Source organism: Anabrus simplex, chromosome 5 (assembly GCF_040414725.1).
Source record: "Anabrus simplex isolate iqAnaSimp1 chromosome 5, ASM4041472v1, whole genome shotgun sequence".
In the NCBI taxonomy this organism is placed as follows: Eukaryota; Metazoa; Arthropoda; class Insecta; order Orthoptera; family Tettigoniidae; genus Anabrus; species Anabrus simplex.
In genome coordinates, this window is record NC_090269.1 from 264,242,046 (window position 1) to 264,268,390 (window position 26,345).

Here is a 26,345-nt window from a genome sequence, read left to right on the forward strand (position 1 = left end):
CTTTTCTCATATGAAGACTGCGTTAGTGAATTTTCATTGTAATGGTAGGTCCGCTTGCCTACCATCCATCACAATCAGGTTGGGGAATTGCATTATAATGGCAGACACTAACTCTCCACCTGCCTTTTTACATCATCTCCGGGTGAGTAGGCCGTGCGGTCAGGGGCGCGCAGCTGTGATGTCACATCTGGGAGATAGTGGGTTCGAACCCCACTGTCGGCAACCCTGAAGGTGGTTTTCCATGGTTTCCCATTTTCACACCAGGCAAATGCTGGGGCCGTACCTTAATTAAGGCCACGCCTGCTTTCTTCCCATTCCTAGGTCTTTCCAGACCTATCTGTGTCGGCGCAACGTAAAGCAAAATAGTAAAAAAATTTACATCCCCAGAAAGACTGTCTTAGTGGTTTTCCCAACTGAAATGAACCTAGGTCATTACAATGATGTCAGTAGGAATGGCGCGAGTGAAAGCAATGATTTCACATGAAATACACGATCAAATGAAAAACCACACATTTCCTCACTTTTAACAATCTAACACTGCCGATCTAACACTCCAATGTTCCAGACCTGGAATGACCTGGTTGCAGACAGCCGTGATCTGTGAACACTCCTAGTCTTTTTTCAGGGAGGGGGGTCGAATAGTGGAGAGTCCCAAGAGTCCCAGGGCAAAAACTGTGCCCTTTTACTAATCTGTTTCCTAGGAGTACCCGATGAGTCGGAAAATCTCAATTCACTACACTGGGGGCGGAAAAATCTATCTGACTTGGAGGCAAATTTTCCTCCAAGCCAGAGGAGAAACCCCCTCTTCAGTGCTAATTTTGAATGAAATGAATGTAGATTTTAATAAATGTGAAGAAAGAAGCTCATTTTAAGAAACGGCTCTTTTCAGGGTTGAATTTTGAGTTATTTAGTGAATTGTGGTGCTATAATTTGGAATAGGCCTAAATTGTAATTCTAGACCAGGTCATACTACTACTACTACTACTACTACTACTACTACTACTACTACGCCTCTGCCTTAAGTGTGGACACTGCTCATTCAAAACATTGCATCAGAATAGGGATGGAACAGCTGGAATACTATGATGAACCAGTGTGTTACGTACCAGCAGTATGGTATCTGAAAATGTATGAACCAGAGGAATGACATGCTAAAGAAGAAAGTTTTCTAACTCCCCAGCTATTTCCTGCCAATATTCAGTCAGACTGTTATACTTGGTACGCAGCAGTAATCCCAGCTGTCGGAGTTCAGCGGCAGCGTAAGGGACAAATAACCTCACAACAAACAGTGGTCAATGTAATGTTATTGTTGATCAATGTTATGGGCTTTCAGTATTGTCGGCCTCCATATTTAGTTTTCTTCTGACTCTGAAATACCACTCTTATCATAGTCGATATGGTAAAACTGAATAAAACATAAATTATCGGAAATTGTATTCTCTATAACTTTTGTTATCTAGTACTTTTCGGTAGGACCAATAACATAGGTATTTAAAAATTAACTTTCAGGTGCCTTCCCCTAAACTACGATTTCATCCAGGGTGAATAAAATTGTTTATAACTTAGACTATAGTATCTTATTCCTCAATTCTATATATCAACTTTCATTAAATTCTGTTAACCCATTTTCTCGTGGCTCGGCGTCGATATGGATTTGGCAACAAAAATATTAATTCATGAATATCTGTATTATCAAAGCCTGTACGGTAACAATGTATGACATAAATGATCGGAAATTTTATTCTTTTTTTTTTTTGCTAGGGGCTTTACGTCGCACTGACACAGATAGGTCTTATGGCGACGATAGGATAGGAAAGGCCTAGGAGTTGGAAGGAAGCGGCCGTGGCCTTAATTAAGGTATAGCCCCAGCATTTGCCTGGTGTGAAAATGGGAAACCACGGAAAACCACCTTCAGGGCTGCCGATAGTGGGATTCGAACCTACTATCTCCCGGATGCAAGCTCACAGCCGCGCGCCTCTACGCGCACGGCCAACCCGCCCGGTGATATTTTATTCTATATGACTTTAGTTATGTAGTATTTATCGATAGGACCACCAATAATATAAATATTTGAGAATTAAATTTTAGGCCTTCCCCTAAACTACTATTTCACTCAGCGTGAATAAAATGATTTATATCCCAGATTTTAGTGGCTCATCCCCCGATTTCACATACCGATTTTCATCAAATTCTCCTTGACCGTTTTCTCGTGATGCGTGTAAAGACAGACAGACAGACAGACAGACAGATAGATAGATAGATAGATAGACAGACAGACAGAAATTACGGAAAAGTAAAAAGTGCATTTCCTTGTTACTATGGACATGACCGATATGGAAATACCATTCTTTTTAAATTCTGAGCAATGTACGGACAAAACTCTTATTTTATATATATATAGATGGTATTTCTGTATCGGTCGTGTTCACAGCAATGAGAAAAATGCACGTTTTAATTTTCCGTCATCTCTGTCTCTATGTACGTGCATCACAAGAACATGGCTGAAGATAATTGGATGAAAATCAATATGTAAAGCCAGGGAATAAGCCACTACAATGTAGGCCATAAATAATTTTATTCATGCTGAGTGAAATGGTAGTTTAGGGGAAGGCCTAAAATTTAATTCTCAAATATTTATGTTATTAGTGATTCTATTAATAAATATTACATGGGTAACTAAAGTTATATAGAATTAAATTTGTGATCATTTATGCCATTCATTTTTACTGTACTGGCTATGATAACAGAGATATTCATGAATTTGGATTTTTGTTGGTAATTCCACATCAATGCCAGCCATGAGAAAATGGATAAATGGTATTTAATGAAAAGTGGTATGTATAGTCAGGAAGGAACTACAATCTAGGGTATAAATAATTTTATTCACCCTGAAAGAAATGGTAGTTTAGGGGAAGGTGCCTAAAATTTAATTTTTAAATATCTATGTCATTGGTCCTATTGTAAAGTACTACAGTACTTTGGGCCAAATACCTAGATGTTAGGTCCCTTTAAACAACAAGCATCATCATCATCATCATCATCAAAATACTACATAATGAAAGTTATAGAGAATACAATTTCTGATCATTTATATGTTAATCATTTTTACCGTACCAACTATGATAAGAATGGTGGTGGTGATTACTGTTTTAAAAGGATGTACAACTAGGCAAGCACCCTCTATATAACACTAATCAGAGAGAAAAAATGGAAGGGATCCGGCACTTCAAAAAATGAAGATATTAGCCTAAGAAAGACAAGGGTCACAAAGAACGTGAAAATGAAAGACTCCCTAGGCCTCCATACCTAATACCGTCAGGGTCAGAAAAGAACAAGAGTTGACCAAAGGAGGTCAGATGGGACAGATGAAAGTGAGGAACCTGGCACAAGTAAGTGGAAACAATCCCAGGACTCAGCTAAGGGCCCATGGTCGCCAACCCAAGTTCCAAGTTCAGAGCCCCTGGGGCCTCTTTTGATCATCTCTTATGACAGGCAGGGGATACTGTGTATGTTAGTCTACCATCCCCACCATTGACTATGATAAAATAATTAATTAATTTAGATGAATTTAGACTTTTGTTGCTCAGTCCATACAAACACTGAGCATTGCTGACATGAAAATATTGTTCAATCATGTTGACTGGTGATGGTTTTTGTTGTGATTGTTTTAAGGTGTAAAAACTCATGGTCACCAGTCAGTATCAACAAGGGAAATTGTGAAGATGATCATAAAAATGAGAAAGGAACGATCACTTGAAGAATATGACAAGAGGGAGTCATGAAAGACTCCCTTCACATTAGGTGCCCTAGTGTTACAGAGTCAGAAGAAAATTAAACATGAAGGCCTTACAGTATCGAAAGCTTATAAAATTGATAAAAAATAACTTTACTTTGACCATTGTTTGTTGTGATGTGCTTTGTCTCTCCTGCTGCCACTCATCTCCGATAGATGGGATTGCTGATGTCTATCAAGTATAACAGCCTGCCTGAATATTGGCAGAAGTACCTGAGGAGTTAGATAACTTTGTTCTTTAGCATGCCATTCCTCTGGTTCATAAATTCTCTGATATGACTGGTATGTAACACAATGGTTCATCATAGTATTCCAGCTATTCGGTACCTACTCTGAGGTGCTGACTGGAATGAGCAGTGTGCACACTTAACAGAATAATGGCAGAGGTGTGTTTGTGGCTGTCTACGGCCTGGTCATTCCAGCTCTGGAACTTTGGACTGCTAGATCGGCAGCGTAGTACTGTTCGTTAAAAGTGATAAAATGTGCAGTTTTTCCTTTAATCGAGTACTGTATTTCATATGATAGCATTGCTTTTAATTGCAACATTTCTACTGATGACATTGTAATGACCTATGTTGACTTTAGTTGGGAAAACCACAAAGACAGCCTTTCTGAAGATGTAAAAAGACAGGTGGAGAGTGAGTGTCTGCCATTATGAAACATGCCAAACTCAATTGTGACTAGCAGTAGGCAAGTGGGCCTGTCATCAGAATTAAAACTCCCAACTTGATTGTGACTGATAGTAGGCAAGATGGCCTGCCATTATAATGAAAATTCCCTAACCTAGTGTTCACGTGAGAGAAGGCTATGGTGACTTCCCTGTCTCGTTTCTGGAGTAACATTTAGAGTTATGCAATTTAATACAATCTTACTCACAACCTGTACACTTCTTAAATTAGAATTCTGTATACAAGGTAGAATTCCCTAGTGAAACACTGGTACATAAGCTAGTCTTCCTACAAATGTCAGTCCATTCAGGGATTTAAAAATAATATTGATCCTAAAATCTAGTCTAGGACAGGAGGATTCTAAATATGAAGTTTGGTTGAAATATATCCAGTAGTTTTTCAGTTATAAGAACTCAAACAGACAAACAGACAAATATATACTGCAGCTAAAAAGTATGTATATGGTCATTATTACACCTGAAATGGATAACTAAAAAGAAATTTGACCAAAATAATCGATGTACAGGCACATGGTCATTACAATTTTATTTATGTATGTAGAAGACAAAATTATGGTGAAATTCATACTTATTGTATGTATTTTATAACTAGGTTAGTAAATTAGAAAGAACAAAGAACATACAGTGTATACTGTTGATTTTGTAGTATTTAAATCTGAATAAATTATAGGACATTGTGTGGATATGTGTAAGAAGATGTAAGAAGGTGTACTTTTTAAACATACTCACCGAGTTGTGGGGTGGAACACACAGCACTACAACAGCTGAACATTCGTAGTCATAAACAAGTGACCAGAACTCACCCTGAGTATGTTTGAGGGGCCATTCAGTTACAATATACTCTCTTGGCTTTGTGTAACCCTGAATTCATAAAAGTACAAAATTAATTCAATTCCTTTGAAGCCTCACTTCTCATCAAATACAATTTAGAAACAATATATTCAATGAATTTAATTTAATGAGCTTACATCAACAAAGACAGCATTTATGTAATCTGTATAGTTGTTTCCCTGAAATGATGTCAAGTAAGGCCTGGAGTTGTCAGCTGGAAAAAACAACAGTCAAATTTTTGGTTTATTTTTGAAACCATACAATCATTCAGATTCTTACAATTTCAAGCTGAATAATTATGATCGTACTTTTGTAACTTACGTGGTACTATAAGGACATCTCTATTTTTCTCTCTATTATCTCCACGATGACCACCAGCACAATCACCAATAGTGAAGCGAGGTGTTTGTTTACATATTTGCTGCAAAAGAATGAACAAAAATATAGTACCTACTTGTCAAGAAAGCTCCTGTAATTAATATATTTGTCTAGCTGAATGATCTAATACACTTGAACATAGTACAAACTTTGAATGTCTATAATTTTCTATACTGACAGCATAATTCTTTAACAATAAGTACTTCAGTATGCACATTAAGGTGTCCCTTATTTAACAAAGAAAGGAAAAGCTAATTATTTTTGTGCTCATCCCCAGTATATCCAGTTACAAGAACTCAGAGACAGACAGACAGACAGACAGACAGACAGACAGACAGACAGACAGACAGACAGACAGACAGACAGACAGACAGACAGACAGACAGACAGACAGACAGACAGACACCACAGCTAGTCATTATTACACCTGAAATGGATTAGTAAAAAGAACTTTCATCAAAATAATCAATGTATAGACACATGGTCGTTAAATTTTATTTCTATACGTAGAAGACAAAATGATGGCGAAACTCATACTTTTTGTATGTATGGGTCAGGTTTACTCTAAAATAAAATTTCACCTCGATAGGCTGATGTTAACCCTTGCCGACTTGAACTAGAAATTTGAATGTTAGGAATTATAGGTTTCGTAGTTCTAAGACAGTGAAAAAGCTATTGATACATGTTTAATATCTAATTTTATATTCCAATTTTATACATTTTCACTCTTTAGACTGTATTATGGTTTTTAGTATTCTTGTGGATAATTTATTTTCGGTGTTTCTTTCTTGCAATTTGGGTATAGTGTACAATGTTCTTGAACACAACACAAATTGCTTTTGCTTCTCATCTACAATCAATGGTCCATGAAAATCTTGCATTACTTTAAAACCTCTTTCAGCATAGTCATTCACAAATTTCAACTTCTTAACTATGCTCTGAGCTTCCAAATGTGAAATGTTGCTGGTTCATCTTGACTAAAACTAGTATCCATCTTCATGCAAGAGAACAGATCTCTTTTTCTGGTTGACACAAAGTCGTTTATTGTTTTCACTGAAATGAAGATAAGATTGAATTAGGAGATGTATATTAACCCTGGAACCGGCAAGCATTTAGGCGAGTTTTGCAAGCAACTTTTAAAAAATTCATAAAAATGTTGTTTTTCAATTTATTGTCATGTATAACATGTCATTTTATTCAGAAAAGGATGAAGATTACTATAGTAGGAAATTAAACTTACTAATTTAGTATCCTGAAGCAGTATGGGCGAAGTATTCTACACACGCTAAGTATTCTAAAATAATCCGAAAGTTCTGGGCAACGTGTACGTAAAAAGTAACAATATATGAAGATTTTACTATATACAAAATTTGCACAATTTTATGCTGATTAAAAATATGTAGAAAGGTTTCACTACATTGAAGTATTGTAAAGTCAAATAGAACTGAAATAACACAAGCACATCGCACCAAAACGTGAGTCTACTTAGTCAGATTCATCCTCGCTACCTTCGGGGTGGCTCCTCTTTCTTCCTGATTTCATAGGCCTCCAAAAATGTTTTAATTTATGGTAGTACTGTTTATGGACACCAAAATTACATCCTAGGCACCAGAAGTGGGTACGTGACTTTTCTCTGCAGTCGAACAGACAGGGTACAACCGCAGTTTCTTCCCTGGGAGGCGTACCACCTGATGTCCCATTTCTCCTGAAGGTCCAGGTGGAATGTTTTGAAGAGTTTCTTCATCTACAAGACCTTCGACAATACTAACCATAAATTCCTCATGTTCAAGGGGTTTGTCAGTGTTCAACCTATAGAGTATGTAGGCATCAAAAATTACCATTACCAACAGGTTATAGAATATTTCTTTGCAGTTGAAACGTTTTAGTGACATTATTTAGAAAAATATGGAAATATTTGCGATTTTGAAGTGCACCACTATTTTTCAATATTGTTATTAGGGTTTAGACCCATATTTATAACTAGAGAAATGATTTTTTAAATTTTTGATAGTGTAACGTCAACCCATCTTTGCAGACGACAATACGGACCCATATTTCCAGAATTTGTTTTATTTCGAATAATTTCCTGTGCGTATTTATTAGTTTCAGTCATTAAATGATTCCAGATAGCATTACAGAAAAACAAATAGAAATATGTTAGAGGAGCACTGTTTCCCGGAGGGCAATTTCGTACACCCGCATTTCGAACTTTGAACTACTCTTCCACTTTTATTTTGGCTCTGGAGGATAAACTCTTGTCCACTTCGGTTCTGTTTGGTCAACTGCATTACCGTCATTAATATCAGCATCAGTGGCTGGTTCATGGTGTTTCACATCATCGTCAATATCAGTGTCGAAATCACTTAGCCTAGGCTCATATAACTCGCCACTACCCGACGAATTATTGTCAAAATCATCAATTCCTTCTAAAAATACGTCACTATCACCTTCGCCGTCCAGATCATACAAACATTTACGAATTTAACTACTTCCTAACAATTCAATAAATTTGTGCCACGAAAGCTAATGCACATCGGACAACCGCAGCAAGCACAACAGAATGACCGTCTGCAAAGCGTTCTCGTTTTTCCACGTGTATACCGCACACTCTGTCATACTAAACTACTTCAGAATTGTGCTGTATTATAGAGCAAAGAGAATAAGTGTTATAGAGTATAGTTTCCTCTTCAACATGATGCAAGATATGTCATAAAGATGTTGAAAGTCAAGGCGCTATCTCGAAATTAGTCAGCGCTGGCGTAATGCATCTCGATAGCGACTCTGCCGGTTGAGTAACAGCGAAATGAGTCGCGATCGCGACGATTGCCGGTTCCAGGGTTAATAAATTAAAGAATGTTAATCAGGATAAAATTAACCACATAACTGTCCATTCAATTCTCCATAAAGAGGAATATATCTCTTTTCCATGTGTAGAGTCTCTCTGCCTAAATTTTCTACCATTTTGATTTTGATTTGTATGTGTACTTCATCTTCAGAGAGTGATAGGACAGATAATTCTTCTGATAAATACAATGTATGATGACTAAATTTCTTTAGAGCTGCTTTTGAAATTGTGGAATCTATCCTTTCGTATTATGATTTTAGAACTTTTAAGAAGCAAAGATCTTGATGAGGAGCTTTTACAGCTGCAGTGCACTGAAGCAACAGTCTGAAATAAACAGTTACAATGAACAGAGACTCTCTTAAGGCACTTTCATTTAGGCTGGATAGTTTAAGTTACAATCTTAGTAGAAACATTTTTGAACAATAAATAGTTCGTGCCATCCATTGAACTTGATGCATCTCCTTGGGAGTGTGTATTTTTAGTTTTTCCAGAGTGTCTTCCCAAAAAAATAAAAATAAAAAAAAAAACATCAGAGAGAGCTCTACGAGTTCACGACAATCACCTCTCAGTGTTGGTTTATGTACTTCACTTTCATAAAAGTCTAACATTTCTTTAATTTCTGACACACTAAAAAACATCTCTACGTTCTCCTTGCCACTTTGAGAATTACAGTAGAGTCTTGATTATCCGACGTTAACGGGACCTGGAGTACGTCGGATCACCGAAAATGTCGGATAATACAGAATCACTTTGAAAATGAACTGAAACAAACAGGAAGGCTAAAATAATGACATGTTTTACGGTGCTCTATTTATTGAATTACCAATTCAACTGTACAGTACATGCAGTATTAAACGAAAACATTCCAGATGTCTTACGAAAAGAAACTTTTCTCCACAGATATTAAGCTACCTAATACTGTACCGTTTTTGCCACCGATCACGCCACCCAGCACTGGCAGGAAAATTAGGGTCCCCTTCATTAAACTCCTTCTGGAAATACACAGCCTTTTCCTGCAGAATGGTGCCAGATATTGGCAGGCCCTTTTCCCAGTGTTGAGATACCAAAGAAATAGTGCTTCACTTACTTTTTCGTACTGACATTTTTCATTGTTTTTCTCTGTTCTGGTAGAGCACAACTTTTCAACTTCTTCCCTCTGTTTTTTCCAGTCTCCTACTGTAACACGCCCAACACCATAATCTGAAGCCACATTTTGAAGAGTTTCCCCTTTGTCCAGTCCCTTTAACCCACTCTACTTGTCTTCCACAGAAACAATCACTTTCTTCCATTTACTCGCCATACTCACAGAGGATATGAAAACTATAACATCCGCACCCAACCAATACTACACTGACAGAAGACTCACTGCACCTGTCCTTGAGAAAAACCCAGTCCTACCGCCAGCGTTCAGGCCAGTGCTTGTCCCATGGTCGCACCCTCCACAGCGGGTGTGTCTGAATTTAGTCTCCACCAAAAATTGAAATTAAGTCTAACAGTGTCGGATAACATGGAATATTGGATAAGCGAAGGTCGGATGAGCGAGACTCTACTGTATTGACATTAAGACTTTCCCAATCTTCCCTAAAAGTTTAAAAATGGTATCTCAGGACTGCTTGTTACATTGTGTACTTTACATTCAAATACACATCATAAAATAAGTTCATATATGTGATGATGGAATGGAAAAAATGACAATTCCCTTGTTCAAGTAAGACACATGCTCTATTAAAATGTCCAATGTTTGATGCAGTTGTGGCACAGCAGAGAATTTGTACACTGATATGTTAATGCATTCCAAACAGCATTCACTTGTTCTTTACGAGAAGAATTCTGTAATTTTAGAGCCCCAATGAGCTGCTCACTGTCCCCAAATATAACAATAATTAGAGGTCTTTCTTTTTTTAGATCCCTGACATTCACTGCAGGCAACAGTTTACCATGCCAGTGAACAGTAAGAATTGCAGGTACGGTATATCATACTTGAAAGCATATTTAATTGTTTCAGAATGTTCTGTTCTCTTCTTCTGTCTGATTTGATGAATATAAGATTTATTTAATAGAGAGTTCTTCCATATTGAGGCCAAGTGCCTCTGCTGTCACCTGAAGGATGTATACAGAATCTCTTACACTTTGCTGGCACCTGTTCAAAGCAGTCACTAATTTAGGAGTAATAAAATATTTTGTACCATGCCTTGCAGCATTCTGCATTGATGTACTCTCAGAAGTCTCTCCTAAAATTTCACCAACATTGATTTCATCTGAACTTGGAAGTGAGTTTTCTGAATCTTCAGATGATAAAGGAGGAAGTACAGCAGAAGATGTAGACACTGCACACTGTTGTTTCTCTTTCCTTTTCTCTTCTTGTAATTTTCTTTGCCTCGCCCTTTCTTCTTTATCTGCAAGGTTTTTGTCTACTCCTGCAAGGTAGTCTTTACGTTCTGGCTCTCTCTGCCAAAGTAAAAACATCCTGTCTTCTTCCAGATTCATAATTTGTAAAGCATTTGCAGGTACAATATCAAATAGATTGTCCAAATTATTTCTAAACTCCTCTTCATGATGCTCAAACATATCTTCACACTTTGTGGTTTTTAGCAATTTTCTCCAGTCCAAATACAAGTTAATTTTTGTGAATAATGCTGATTAGCTCTTGTTGAAATTCTTGCTTTCTCCCAAAATATCATGCACTCATGAACCAAAAGATTAGCATTTGCACTGACAGTTAATTATATCTCCTGTATGATATAAAATAAAACTTCAATTACTTGTCTATTTGATGGTAATTTGTTTCCAGTTATTTGATGTTTTATATCTCCTATTAAAAACACACATTACCTGGCACTGCGTAATTGATGCAACATGATGGATAGCAATGCACGTACCGATAGGCTCAGGCCTGACTCAGTATTGGGTGGCAAATCCAGACTTTGTCTTCATGCAAATTTGTGCTCAAGTCAGCACTGGTTAGAATGTTCTGATTTCAACAAAATTTTGTATAGGCATGTTTTAGAGTTATTCGAGCAAAATTAGAGGGTGAGCATTCAAAAATTTTGAAGTCTGAAAATAATGGACACCCTAATGCTTACCTTTGCATGCAGGTTACAAAAATAATTTTGAAGATCGTCCTGAAGTAAAATTACACACACTTGTTAAATGAGGAATAGATCACATTGGGGAAAAAAAACATAAAATCATATTGTATTATGTGGAGACCAAGACTGCAAGAGGTATAGATCTAAATAAGGCTACAGAGCTAGTTACAAATAGAAGATAGTGGAGGTGCTTAATTAATTTACAGAGGCTTGTAGACTGAATACTGAAGGGCAAAACAGACCACAATGCAGATGCATGCATCATGTTATAAAAAATATTTTGTATTAAAAGGCAGGAGTTAAGGTGTAACAATCCCATTATTTAAAACAGTGAACAGATGGATATACAGTAACTACTGAGGTATTACCTTTCTGCCACATGAACTCAAGGTAATGGGTAGATTAATAGAGCAGAAACTACAAAGATCTGTCAATGAACCATAGCAGTATGGCTTCTTTGAAAGTAATAAAGTAACAACAGATCTAATATCTGACAGAAGTTTAGTCATGAAAAGCACTGTGAAGATAGGATGTGATACTGAAGAGGTTTACGATAGTGTACAATGGCACATATTATTGAAATGTCTTTATCAAATCAAATCAAAATCTCTTTATTTGCAAATGAGGTGTCTACCTCGGTGGCAAATGGTACACTAAAATACATTATTGTCAAGCACTAAATTTTAAATTAACAGGAGACGAATAAAATTTTCCTAGAATACAATATTATACAATTTACGCTAATAATTTTTTCTATTAAACACACACATCATCCTTAATAAATTTATATTGTTTACAAAATTCTACTTATAATATCTTACAAACATAGTCAACTCATATACAGTACGGTATGTGAAATTACTTCTAATAATACTATACAACTGGTATAAGATTAAAATTAACATTGAATTTATTTACATATTTATATTTTACCCATTTTGGAACCTAAGTAGCATAACGACCTGCTGCGTCTTTAAAGCAGGAGTATGGTTCACCACGTGAATAAAGTCAAAATGTAGATGTTAAAGTAGCTTAAGTGCAGGAGTATGGTGCAACTAACCTTATGAGTTAAAGTCAGTAGCATAGCCAGGATCGGCTGATCGTTTTTTTATAGTTACAAAATGATGGAAGAATACAGTGAAGGTGCATGCATGACTTGTCATTACAAGGTCCCTGATTTAAGTGAATTACAGATCTGTTGGTTCTACAATTATGCCTTTGAATGTTTATTTAGTTTATTGTTTATTCTAGGTTTCTGCTTATTTTCTTTTTGTCAAAATTCCATGTGGTGGTGGTGGGAGGTTACTGGAGGGGGGGGGCGAGGGGGGTTATGCCCCTAGTTAAAGTACACACTATGTAACTGTTAAAATCTGCTTTAGTGTACAAAAATTGGCTTTATCATAGGCAAGAGTGGGGATTAATCTTCTCAGTCCCTGATGAGCTTTTTTATCTGCTTTCCAACATCAGAAAGACACATATCAACATTCATTGAGAGACAATCTTGACTGATATTCTTGCAGAGTTTGTGTATCTGTCTCTTGGCACAGGCAAGAGAAAAATTAAACTTTTACCAAAGTCTCAATCTCATTTATGCCTGTGACAGTATAATAGCTGCTGAAGTATGGGTGGTGCTGTGTAATGATTTTTGGATCATAATTAGTGCATCTGGATGTTATGAAAGATGTTTCTCATAGCATCAGTCTTACTTCAATAGCACTTTACGGGTCAGAGAGGAAAGCAGTGGCAAACTAAATCACTATTCATCATGCCTTTTATGCTGCAATTTATGGCACTACCTGGTTTTTTTGTGATTTCTCTATAACCTTGTAAACTTCAGTGGTGTTATTTGAGAATCCAACTAGCCTTTGGGCTAAAGGCAGGCAGGTAGGCAGGTTTGATAGATCTTAAATCCATATGTGGGAATAAGTGGACATACAAGAAGTGAGATTGATGTGGTGAGGACTGATCTTTTTGAAGATGTGAAGATTGTCCTTATCCATTTATACTCTCATATTTGCCCATGTCTCCTCTTCTTGCCATTGTATTTCTTTTCATGTTCCTGTCTTTCTACACATAACTTCATTTTTAACTTGTTTGCTCCTTACTGTTACATACATGGTATATCTAAACATTTGTAACAAACATTAAAAAAAAGAAGTATCATGAACATATGTCCTACAATGTGTTGTTACAAGCGTCAGAGTTATAGGACATCACTCGCCACATTACAGGAGATGCTGCCGAGTGGTTACGGGCGTGTAGCTGTGAGCTTACATCCGGGAGATAGTGGGTTCGAGCTCCACTGTCAGCAGCCCTGAAGATGGTTTTCCGTGGTTTCTCATTTTCACACCAGGTAAATGCTGTGGCTGTACCTTAATTAAAGCCATGGCCACTTCCTTCCCACTCCTGGGCCCTTCATTATCCCATTGTCGCCATAAGACCTATGTGTGTCGGTGCAACGTAAAGCCAATCATTAAAAAAAAAAATTAAAAAAAAAGAAAACAGGAAATGCTCAAAGCATCTACCATGTACAGCCTCAACATGGACTGTTGAAGCCATTCAAAAATGCCTGGGTCCTGTCAAACAACTGCACAAGCATTATTGATACGATGTTTCAGGTCATCAATATCATTAACCAGAGCAGTATACAATTTTCATGTATTCCCACATATAAAAGTCCAGTGGACTAAGGTCAGGAGAAGGGGAAAAAGATTCTTCTAGGTTGACGCCCCGAACAAATAGCATTAAAAAAAAAAAAGGGTCAGGGACATGGCAGGACAATGAACTTAGTGTCAACTCCTGATCCACTGTTGTGGAAAGATAATGCCCAAAATCTGGTATCAATGGAAACTGAACTGCACTTAGCCCCATCATGCATGACCACATAATGTTGCAAAATGCTAGAGACACATGTTCCAGTAATACAGTCCCCTCAAGAAGGTCAGGTATGCTCCTCCTTTAATCATCAGGGTAGCATGTATGGGCCAGCGTGGCTTTGTGCCATTACCTGGAACTCATGTCAATGCTTCCCTCGTGAATGGTTGCCTCCAGGATGCGAAACATAACAAAAAGGATTGTCGAGTCATTTTTTTTAGACGTCACAAAAGCATTTGAATCTATCAGACATGAACATATCAAATGATCTTTTTGCAATTCCTCCAAACTTATGTAGTCTAATTGAACCATTTCTTACAAAGAACACAGTTCAAGAGGAAGCTGATAAAAAATCAAATCCCAAAATTAAGTGTGGCGTACCTCATGGGTCCCCTATCTCACCATTGCTGTTTAATTTAGCAATCAATACTGTAATACAAAATCTCACTGACCATGACGTATGCCAACATTATGGCTATATTTTATCTGATGATCTACCGCCGTTATCTTCAGTTGCTTTTGCAGATGACCTAGTCATACTCTGCAAAACCGAAAGTGATGCTACTACTTTGTTAAGTTTAGCTGAAAGCAGCTTTGCAGATATTGGTTTACATATCCATACTCTTAAAAAGCAAATCTATAATCCTGAACAAAGAAAAATTAACTGAACGAAATGTCACTACACTTGAAGGATCAAAAATTCCATCAATAAAAACAAACAATGAACAAATCAAGTATTTTTAGGAATTGACTTCAACAATGAAATTTCTCTTGACAGACGCAAACTAATGAGCACAATAACTTCTGACTTAAAAAACCTGGTAAAAACAAAACTTCTAAAACCAGAGCAAAAGATCAAGATTATTAACAAGTTTGTTTGGCTGGGTTTGATCTATCCTCTACAATGTGCCCCTCTGACACAACTATCAAATACTTTTCTTAAAGATATGGGCAAAATTATAAGAAGTTCGGTAAAAGAAATAATGATGCTGCCAGATGATACTCCAAATTCGATGCTGTATAGTGCCAGAAAGGTCAGAGGGATGGGAATAATTTGCACAGAATGGGAAGCCAGTATACAGCATTACAATATTTGTAATCACTTACTCCATGTTCAGGACGTTCATCTACCATACGTAAGGAAGTTACCTGAAGAACAAGATATGGCACTCCACAGACTTGACAAAAAAAAAAAGCTCTTCTCCCAAAGATTGATGGAAGAAAACTACGTGAAATTATGAGAAATCGATCCTTTCAGTCACGGTGCCAGCTACCACATAAAGGAAATGGAGTAGTGTTGTATTAAGACTGCCTGAAAACAAACTCCTGGATGACTCATAAATCACCTCTGTCCTCTTCTGAATACTAAACGCAGCGAAGATGTCATGCAACTTCACCGCAGTCAGGTTGGTTCCCAGTAGGTCATTCAACACAACCCGTTGCCGCCAAAATGGCTGCAACGAGACAGAAATCCTTGAACATGTGCTGGGATTCTGCTGGAGCACTGAGCTAATGCGCATCCATTGTCACCATCGTGTAAGAATGTCAATTGCTCAAGACTTGAGACAGCGTGGATGGAGGTGCACAAGGAGGTTCACTGCATCTCTACCGATGATGTTAATCAGAGGGCTGACATCATAGCCATCAACAGAAAGGGCATTAATTCCCACCATTCGCTTTGAAAGAGACCTAAATCAGGCTCGGGATGTGGACCTAGAAAAGTAAGCTATTTATGTTCCGTGCTTGCCTTACCTGTCATCCAAGTACAAAATACCTATCGATCGGCGGATTGTCAGAGGTCTCCTATTCGGAGCAAGGGGCACCCTCCCCAGTCAGACATCGACCTTCCTAAAAATTTGAAAGTTCCATTCTGCGAGTTAGAAAAAATAGTAATACAGATACTGAGGGACACTCTGCAAATCATTCATTTCCATCTATACGTGAGTACATGACTAACATTCCTTCATTTTCATTTTTTGATATTTTTAAACTCCATTGAAATTGAAACTGTACTCTGGATCCAAATGGTCACCCTCATTGGAGGACAGATGATTTATTTTTTAAATTAATTTGGGATAATACAACATTACACTTTGCATCCAAAGCACTGTTGATGATTAGCGACATCCGTTCCATATGGGTTTTCAACTGCCCTCATGTGTGTGTAATGAAAGTTAATGATGCCATCTCTTTCAAAGGTAGCCTCATTAGTGAACAAAACAGATGAGAAAAATGTCAGTATGTTAGTGGCTGTGTGCAACTCCTGTACCTCAATACCAATGCACTGTAAAACATAAATGTTCATAAGGACATTTTTTCTTGTTTTGATTCCAGGTATAACCCCCTGGTATAGGCTATATTACAAATGGTTAGATACAGCCTGTGTAAGAACTCAACAGTGTATACTTCTATAGCAACCGTATTTTTAAGTCAAATTTTGTTTAATAGGGTAAAATTCTAGGATATTTTCATTACAATTGTAAATATTGAACAAAATATAGGCAGAATACAGACATAGATAACATAATTAAGTTGGATAGAAAGAGTACAAAAAAAGAAAAACAGCAACTTATGTTGGCAAGGACATGAATGACACAACATAGTAGAGTAGAATACTTAAAAAGAATAGAAATATCTTAACATTACAATATCACTGAGAGAAAGAAGAGTTCAGTTTGGGGAAAAGAAATGCAAGGCAAACTTTTCAAAGGGGATGGCTGGGTGTTATACATGGAGATAGGAGAATTGAGTGATGGATGGTGGTGATGATGGTGGTGATGATTATTGTTTTAAGAGGGTGTGAAATTGAAGGACTTCCTAGGCCTCAAGTGCTCTAATGGATGGAAAGGTGCAAAGTAGTAGTCAAAATGGACCTATTTGATGTCCAGGCTGTGGTCCACATTGGATTTATGAGTGAAATATCATGAAAACCTTCAATCTAAAAACAGAGACAGAAGCAGATAATATATTCACAACCTCAGCAGTGAAATACTTATCAAAGAAACCATTGCGGGAGCAGATGTGCATGATATTACAACAAAGTTGTTCATTAGTTTCTAATATTAATTAAATGAAAAATGTTTGCTATTTACATACTTACTTTTATTTATACTTTTGGTAATTACCTGATATTCACGTTGATATTCATTAATTTTTGTAACGGGATCTTTTACGGATTTCTGCTTTAACCGTTGTGATAGGTCTTTCACAGGAAACCATGAATTTCCACATACTATGAATTCTTCCAATGTATCATACACAAATTTATATTGATCCTGGAAGAGAAATCATGACCATGAAATACCTTCACTGGAGAATACACAGGTAACAAATATGGTTATTTATCTGGATTTATTAACATACATCCTCAGGGGCTCATGATTTGGTTATGTTATTTGACAGTAGGATTAATTCAGGTATCATTCCTGGCTGTATAAGAGTGTGGTAAGCTTCCTGGTATAATATGGGCTAAACATTTCAACATTCTAGGGTGCTACACATCTGATTTTCAGTGCGACGCCAGGTTGATGTATCAATGCTGATGATGGACGTTTTGAACATTTCATGTAAGGAAGGGTTTCATGTGGTATGCTGGTACGTTCTGTTCTTGTATGTTTCCAATGATTAATGTACTGTGTAGAATTGTAGAAAACAAAAATACAGGGTGGTCAGAAACAACATGAACATGGTATATGAATATTAGAGGATTGGTCATACTTATAAATAATTCGAAAAAATAATTTGATATCTTGCACCGTTATAATTTTATCAGCTGCTGATATTAGCCAATCAGATTGTTTCACAGGCTAATTCATGTGGGCTTTGTGAGCCTGTGTTGCTAAATCTGCACATGGCTTCTTAATGAACATTTCCATAAATTACCGATCGCCTAGCAGCTGCCAATGCAGAGAAATCAGCAGCAAACAGAATACACTGTGCATTTCAATTGGGTGTCACCTTGGCATACTTATTATGATGTGACCCTGTCACAAGTTCAAATCCTTCCCCTGGCAAAGTGTTTTCTTTGATTGGTGCTCTCAAGCCACAAGCAGATTTAGCAACATCGCCTCGCAAAACCCATATGAATTTGCCTGCAAAGCGATCTGATTGGCTAATATCAGCAGCTGATAAAATGGCAATGATGCGAATTATCAAATTATTTTGTTGAAATTATTTATTAGTGTGACCAATCCTCTAATGCTTATATAGCTGGTTCATGTTATTTCTAACCATCCGCATTTCTGGATCCATGTTCAAATAATATATTTTTTCTTCTATGTTTTAGGAATGTGTCTTGAAAGTTTGACCATACCTTATTGTTACATGGTGTCAACTGGAGGACAGCATAATTCAGTATTTTTTATCATTTGAACAGGTTGACATATGAGGTTTTCAACCTTTTGTCCAATTATCTCAACTTCAGGAAAAGTCCAACTAAAGAGGTTTACATTCTTAGGTGTAGTTAGGTGTAAAACTTTCAGAACTTCTCTTTTACTGACATATCATCAAAAGAATTTGATAACTAGTAGTGGCTAGATGAATGAATAAAATCAAGTTTGTAGCTTTATGTGACTGTTGACTGCACAATTATACCGATGGGAGCTCCAGTATTATGTGGAATTGGAATGACAGGGGTTTAATATTTTATTTCAAAAATACCATGTGCATTGGCTGGGATTTGAGCCATAGTTACCTTGGTGAAAAGCCTGTGACCATACCTCTTGGCTACTTTGCATGCCTCCTCCCCTCGTCCTCCTCAAAACATATTCAAGATCTTTGCCATCATTGACATGCGCTGAATTTTATACCAAATCGTATGGCATAATGGAAAATATAAAAGAATGACAGAACAAGACAGTAATGATGATTCTAATATGAAAGAGCTGAAATTATCTCTCTTCCATGCAGTGGTCATCCTAACAGAATTGGTAAATGCACTTGTCTAACTGTTCCCATTTATTTGTAACCTTGAATCAATGCTTGAGGTGGAAGTTCAGTCCACTTTCTGGAATTTATGAAATTCTCTGTGCATGGAACCAGTTTTCAGTTATAAAATGTGTATTAACACAGTGGATCAAACACTTACTATTTTAAAAGTAAGTAAAGCTTTAGACCAGTCAGTACAGGATCAAATCAAATACCTTGTAACCGTACAACAGGGTTACAGATTCCATTCAGTATTTTTTAGTATTATTATTATTATTATTATTATTATTATTATTAACCCGATTCATTAGATTTTATATTCTGTTTCTCATCATTTAGACTGTAATAATTAGGTATCACGCATATTATTGTATTTAATCATAGGTTTGTAATTATGCTGTATATTAGTAAGCGAGATTTGTTGGTTTGATATAGTCATTCTGTGGCTTGTAACTCTAGCCAGATGTGTTGGCAGAGTATTTTGCAATCGAGGCTATGTTTAACTGAGAATGTTATGTGCAAGTAGGTTTTCCGGTGACTCATGCAGCATAGTCAACTGTAATCCGCTTGGGTACGCTTATACGACACATGACTGATGACATCAGTGCGTGGGCACGTGATTGCGACCAAGTGTCAGTATTCGCCAACTACTGTATGTTGAGGTGGAAGGGATGAACAGAGAGTAGGGAGATGAGTCGTCATCGGGAGGTTATAAAAGTCGATGCAACGGTGGTAGGAGGTATCGGATCATATCTATCAGATCACATGTATCAGTCAGATGTATCAAATGGAAGAAGTGGTCTTAGAGTGATGGTCAGAGCTAAGAGTTGTGTTTGAAGAAGTCTTGTAATAATCGAGGTCTACAAGTGGTGGTTGTATCCGAGCAGAGACGGGTACTATGCTGATAAAGAAACATCATCTTCTTGTGAGGATGGACTTCACAAGATGTTTCAATAATATTTTCCAATTTCTTATAATATATTGAGTGGACGTAATTACATTGGAGCTCCCTACATGCGTACATGGTATGTAGGCCAACTCCTTGTTATATAAGATAACAGCAGACGGCTCCCGACTTCAGCTCATAGGTTTTCCCAAGAATTTCAAGTTCAACAGCGGTGTATGCAGACATCAGGTAATTAAAGCATCAGGCATGTTATGCATTCATAACATGAAGAAGAATGTATTTTTTGTTAAATCCTCAATTGTGGAAATGCAACAGTAATTTAATATTGTCCTGATCCATATCCCTGTATATTGCCAGATATGTGAGTTTATCACCTCACGCCTTGAGATAATTGATATAAGAGGTATGCTCTACCAAATGTTGTTGTTTTTATTTAAAAAGCAACTGGTGCTCAAACAAATGTTATGTATATTGTGTGAAGGAGATGAAGGTATAAGAGTAGTGGTTGGAGTAGCCACAACCTGTTATGATTAAGTTTACCAACACTTTGCAGTGTTAATTAACTTTTTTACCATCACGGAGCACGTGGCATACATTTTAATTCCACCGCACTTTCTCCATAAATTAGCAACAATTCAATGTGCTCTTCATAGGAATACATCGTGAGGAAAGGAATGAGTGCTGTGATGTGATCTGGCAGGTTTGAATTATTGTGTGCGTTGGATTCGGTAGGTTGCGGATTCGAATCCCATGCTGGCTGTCCTGAAAACAGTTTTCCTCGGTTTCCCATTTTCACTACCAGACAAATGCCGAGACGGTGCCTTAGTAAAAGACCAAGGCCAATTTCCTTCCCAATCCTTCCTCCACCTATCCTTAGGGGAAGGGGAGAGACGCCAAATCAGAGCGCGTCTCTTAAAACCAATAGCAAAAAGAGTATTGATTACTATTGTATCCCTGCTGAAATGGAGCACTTCCACAAATCTGCCTAATGCTGGATTTGAACCAGTACGCTGCCAATATTCACACATCTTTCGCTCCAGTCCTTGACCGATTCAGCCATAAAGTCAACATACATGATGCTTGCTAGTGGTTCTTGTAGTACTTAAGTATGGGTACCTGTGTTATTTCAAGGTGGAGTAAATTACATGTTTGCAGAATGGTCCTTAGAATTTGGTGTGGAATTGTGCACAGTAGTTTTAGTAGTTTCTCCTTTGCTAGGTCCATGGATCAATTTACAGTGATAACACACAGGTAGGCAAAAGCGTTATTGATCATAAGGAGAAATTTCAAGTTATTTGGTGTTCATAAAATTAAATTATACAGATTTTTTGGTTATACGTGTTATTTGGATTGCCTGTCTGAAAAAATAAGGGGCTGGTGAACCACCCGGTATATATAGGCCCTTTCTGTAATGTCTAGAAGACATCAGTGCAAATAGCAGAATACCTGCCAGAACTTGTAACAATAGGAGAGTCCGGAAGTACTATACTATACTATACTATACTTTATAGAGATTGAAGTTCATTTATGTACACAGCTTGGTTCTTTCCAATGGCTTTAGGACATGAGTGGCACGTGGACCTGAAAGCAAGTTAAGGGCTAACAGAAAACAAATGACAACTGGCATCCAAATTATTCTTAATATTGAAACTCGTCTATTTCTTGTATATTAAATTAATCCTCTGTCCTTTCAGACCGCAAACTTGCGTCGGTGATGTACACATAAAATAGCTGCTTTATTACATGCTGAAGAAACAATTTCTTCTGTGTGGAAATATATATACCAGGGTGAACTGAAATTTGCGCACTCGGGCGTCCCAGCATGACTCATCACATGCCAGCAATAAAAAATGTCTCTCACAAAAGTTCGTCCTGCGGGTATATCCGGCAGAAAAAAGGACGTTGAAGAGTGGCAATCTGGCGACACTGAAACCACATGTAGGGTAACTACCTCTGTCAGCACATATTAGTCGTGCTGTACAGTTGGTGCAGTGGATAGAGTTTTGGGTTAGCATGCAGGAGGTCGAGGAGTCGATCCTGAGTTAAGGCGTATATTTTTTATTTCGTAAATGTAGTCTAGGTGGTATGGTATCTGGCATCTTAATCATCAACAACAATTGCAGCGGGTCCTCTAGAAACCATTTGCACTTACTACGATCCTAGAAATGGATGAACAATTGTTTTCATTGGTCAGCTTTGAAAGACGCCCTTTCCATGTCGTGGGCGTGAATTTATTCGCTGTTGACGATTAAGATGCCAGGTACCATACCACCTGGATTACATTTACAAAATAAAAAAAATACGCCTCAACCCAGGATCGACCCCTCGACCTCCTGCATTCTAACCCAAAACTCTATCCACTGCACCAACTGTACAGCATGATTAATATGTGCTGAGAGAGGTAGTTACCCTACATATGGTTACAGTGTTGCCAGATTGCCACTCTTTAACGTCCCTTTTCTGCCGGATATACTTGCAGGACGAACTTTTACGAGATACATTGTTTTATTGCTGGCATGTGAGGAGTCACGCTGCGTCGCTCGAGTGCGTGAATTTCGGTTTCCCCTGTATATTACAAGCCGCTTTACGTCGTACTGACACAAACAGGTCTTATGGCGATGATAGGATAGGAAAGGCCTAGAAGCGGGCAGGAAGCGACCGTGGACTTAATTAAGGAACTGCCCTGACTTTTGCCTGGTATGAAAATGGGAAACCACGGAAAACTATCTTCAGGGCTGCCGACAGTGGGGTTCAACCCCACTATCTCCCGGATGCAAGCTCCTAGCTGTGCGTCCCCAACCGCACAGCCAACTCGCCTGGTGTATGAAAATATTCGTCAAAGAAAATGTCTTCCTTGTCAAACTGCATTTTGCAGGAATGCTTTAATCCTCTTCAGGCAAGAAAAGCATCTTTCCTTCCAGTAAACAAAGATCATTTGAAATTAATATTGTAGTACGGTACTTTCTGTATTTCTTAACTTATTTGGTTGCAACATAGTATCAGCGCTCTGCATTAAACCAGGACCTCACATGTGATCTGGATTTTCAATAGGGATGGACAGGAAGAGGAGGTTGATTTCTGGTACTGGTGCACTGAAGTTCTCCTCTTCCGGACATTTAGTGAGAAAAATAATGAAATGATTCCTGCAGTCAACCATTACCGAGTCTGCACTGCAGGACTTGTCCAGTTTCGTAGTGTTATGGTTAGAGCTAGAAATTTAAGATTTGCTGGAGGGCTGGTATGTGGTTGAAAGGGTACATGCATCTCATGTGTGTGCTTAAAAAGAGCTGCACCACCTCGGGACGAGGACACAAATTTGTCTGGCTCCGAGGCTATATGGTAAGCAGGCTCGCCTTTGGTTTAAAGGGTCATAGGTTTGATTCCCGGCTGGGTTGTGGATTTTAACTTTCATTGGTTAATATTTCTGGCTCGGGAGCTGAGTATTTATACCGTTTTCAGCATTAGTAATCATCTTAGATAGAACAGGTTGCCTATAAGGGATCAACTCAGAAGACCTGCACCAAGCCTCTCTGGAGGCTATGTGCCATCATCCTCATAATCATCGTTAACATCATCATCATCACCACTACAGGACTGAGTTATAATAATAATAATAATAATAATAATAATAATAATAATAATAATAATAATAATAATAATAATAATAATAATAATAATAATAATAATAATAACAATAATAATAATAACAATAATAATAATAACAATAATAATAATTGTACCAGTTGGTACACCTATACGCCGCAATTTAAATTTTCCACCTTAAAGTACTCCTCTACAGCTGAAACTCTGAACTTTAAAACTGAATTAATTCAACCATTTATCTGAAGATGTCACTGTGTTAATTTCGAATTGTTTTTGTTTACTAATTATCAAGAAGTGTGGACATTCTCTCACAGATGTCTCTACCAAAAACTGTGATCATGCACCCTGGTGTGAAGTGAAGGAACTTTCCTTGAAGATATTTTGTAATCATAAGTTGTTGTCTTTACTAAATTTCGTTCTTTCGTTGGTGGGTTGGCAATATTAATCCTTTCTTTCCGCCTGTTTTGAATTTACCCAATCAGTAATTTCTGTAATTAATTTCCCTCCAATCACAGGTTTCTTCTTCATTTTTGACTTGTAACTTTTAGCTGACCAATAAACGCATGTGGGTGTGTCTTAATTATTCATGAAAGGTCTCGAATCTTCCACAAGGGTATAAAAGCTGCTGATTTTATGGTCTCTCGGCCACTCATACAACATCTAGCTTAGTGTATGGAAGAATAGCAGGAGGCGGGAAGCACCTCTTTCATCAGTCAGCAGCCCTTCAAAAAGGTAATGGCCGTTTAACATCTTTATTTTCTTGCTAGCTTAGCAGTTTAATCCTCGGGGAAGGTCTGAAACCGTTTTGTTGTAACCTATACCATTTCGATGTAAAATTTTCATGTTACTGTAAATCGGGGATAGAGAGTGCTTTACCCTCTCAAGCTCCCCTGCATTTTGATCTGAGGTGACTACGTTTTCATAACCGATTTTCTTCTCTTTCCTAATGTGTTAAAATTTTCTTATACGAGTCACCTCCCTAGTGTGGGAATAGCCCCTGTTGAATCGGCCTAGCGCCACTTAGGTTAACAAGCTTTCATGTAGGAGTGCAAGTACTCGCCTCCATTCAGCTTTGTATTTTGGGCCATTAACTTAACCCGTTTTTGTTTTCCTTCCTGCGAAGGCCCAGTAGATTGGGTACGAGATACCCCTGTTCCATTATAAGTTGTGCCTTGATGGCAGTTAAGTGTAATAGTTTGTTATTGCCTTTAATAGGCTTGGATGATTGAGAGCGGGTCAGCTCTTTCTGGTATTTTGAAAGGTGCCTCTAGGAGGCTTGACATTAAGAGGTGGGAGCAAGTGCTCCATGTAATTAGGGGTTTTCTGGCCTTTGGCAATTTGTGGTTGTGAGCTGAGCGCTCAAGGATTGTGAAATTGGGGCTCGAAGCCCAGGATTTGTAAAGACACCTTAACTTGTGTTTTTGCTTGTAAAATTATTATTGTACCTGAATATTCACTGATATTTCACCTAGTGAAAAATTGTTAAATCTTGTTGTCTGTTGAAAATATAACCTTTATTTAAATTTTAAATTCATCTTTCGGACTTGTACTTAGACCCATTCCAGCCCGCACCTTCTTTCACATCTGCTGTTCCACAGATACCTCGGAATAATAATAATAATAATAATAATAATAATAATAATAATAATAATAATAATAATAATAATAATAATAATAATAATAATAATAATAATAATAATAATAATAATAATAATAATAATAATAATAATAATAATAATAATAATAATAATAATAATAATAATAATAATAATAATAATAATAATAATAATTGTACCAGGGCCATAAGACCTCTCTGTGTCGGTGCGACGTAAAGCAACTAGCAAAAAAAAAAATTGTACCAGGAGGTACACCTCTACGCCGCACATTTAAATCTTGCACCTAAAAGAACTCCTCCACTGGAGGAACCATGAACTTGAAACTTGACCTACTTATAGCTTTACTCAGAAGATGTCACTACAGAAATCTGAAGAAATTTTGTTATTTTGACGTTTCCTGTACTGTGTGAATTTCTATTTGTTTTGTTTGCCCTTCATCAAGAACTTTGGACTTTCTTCAATAGATGTCACTGCTAAATATGATCATGCACCCTGGTGTGAAGTGAAAGAACCTTTGATTTAAAGAAGTTTTGTATTCATAAGTTTTTTTTTTTTTACTAAATGATGTTCATTTATTTTTGGGTTGGCAATATTTATCTTTTCTTTCTGCCAGTTTTGAATCTAGCCATTCCCTAATTTCTGTAATTAATTTTCCACCTATCACAGGCTTCTTCCTCGATTCTGAGTGTTGCTTTTGAATTTAACCAATGAAGTGAGAGGGTGTGGCTGGTTTATTCATGAAAGGTCTTGAACTTTCCCCGAGGGTTTATAAACTGCGGATTTTCACGTCTCTTG

The 26,345-nt window shown here is 37.3% G+C and overlaps 1 protein-coding gene across 1 annotated transcript in view; it reads right to left on the minus strand.

Moving 5' to 3' along the window:
* Ptp36E (protein tyrosine phosphatase 36E) overlaps window positions 1-26,345 on the minus strand; it is an 862,119-nt gene that overhangs the window by 76,791 nt on the left and 758,983 nt on the right. Inside the window, exons 9-12 of the mRNA XM_067147378.2 lie at window positions 17,624-17,773; window positions 5,634-5,733; window positions 5,450-5,526; window positions 5,211-5,342 (exon numbers count right to left, since the gene is read on the minus strand). Coding sequence (XP_067003479.1) covers window positions 5,211-5,342; window positions 5,450-5,526; window positions 5,634-5,733; window positions 17,624-17,773 — 459 coding nt within the window. The remainder of the gene's footprint in view (window positions 1-5,210; window positions 5,343-5,449; window positions 5,527-5,633; window positions 5,734-17,623; window positions 17,774-26,345) is intronic.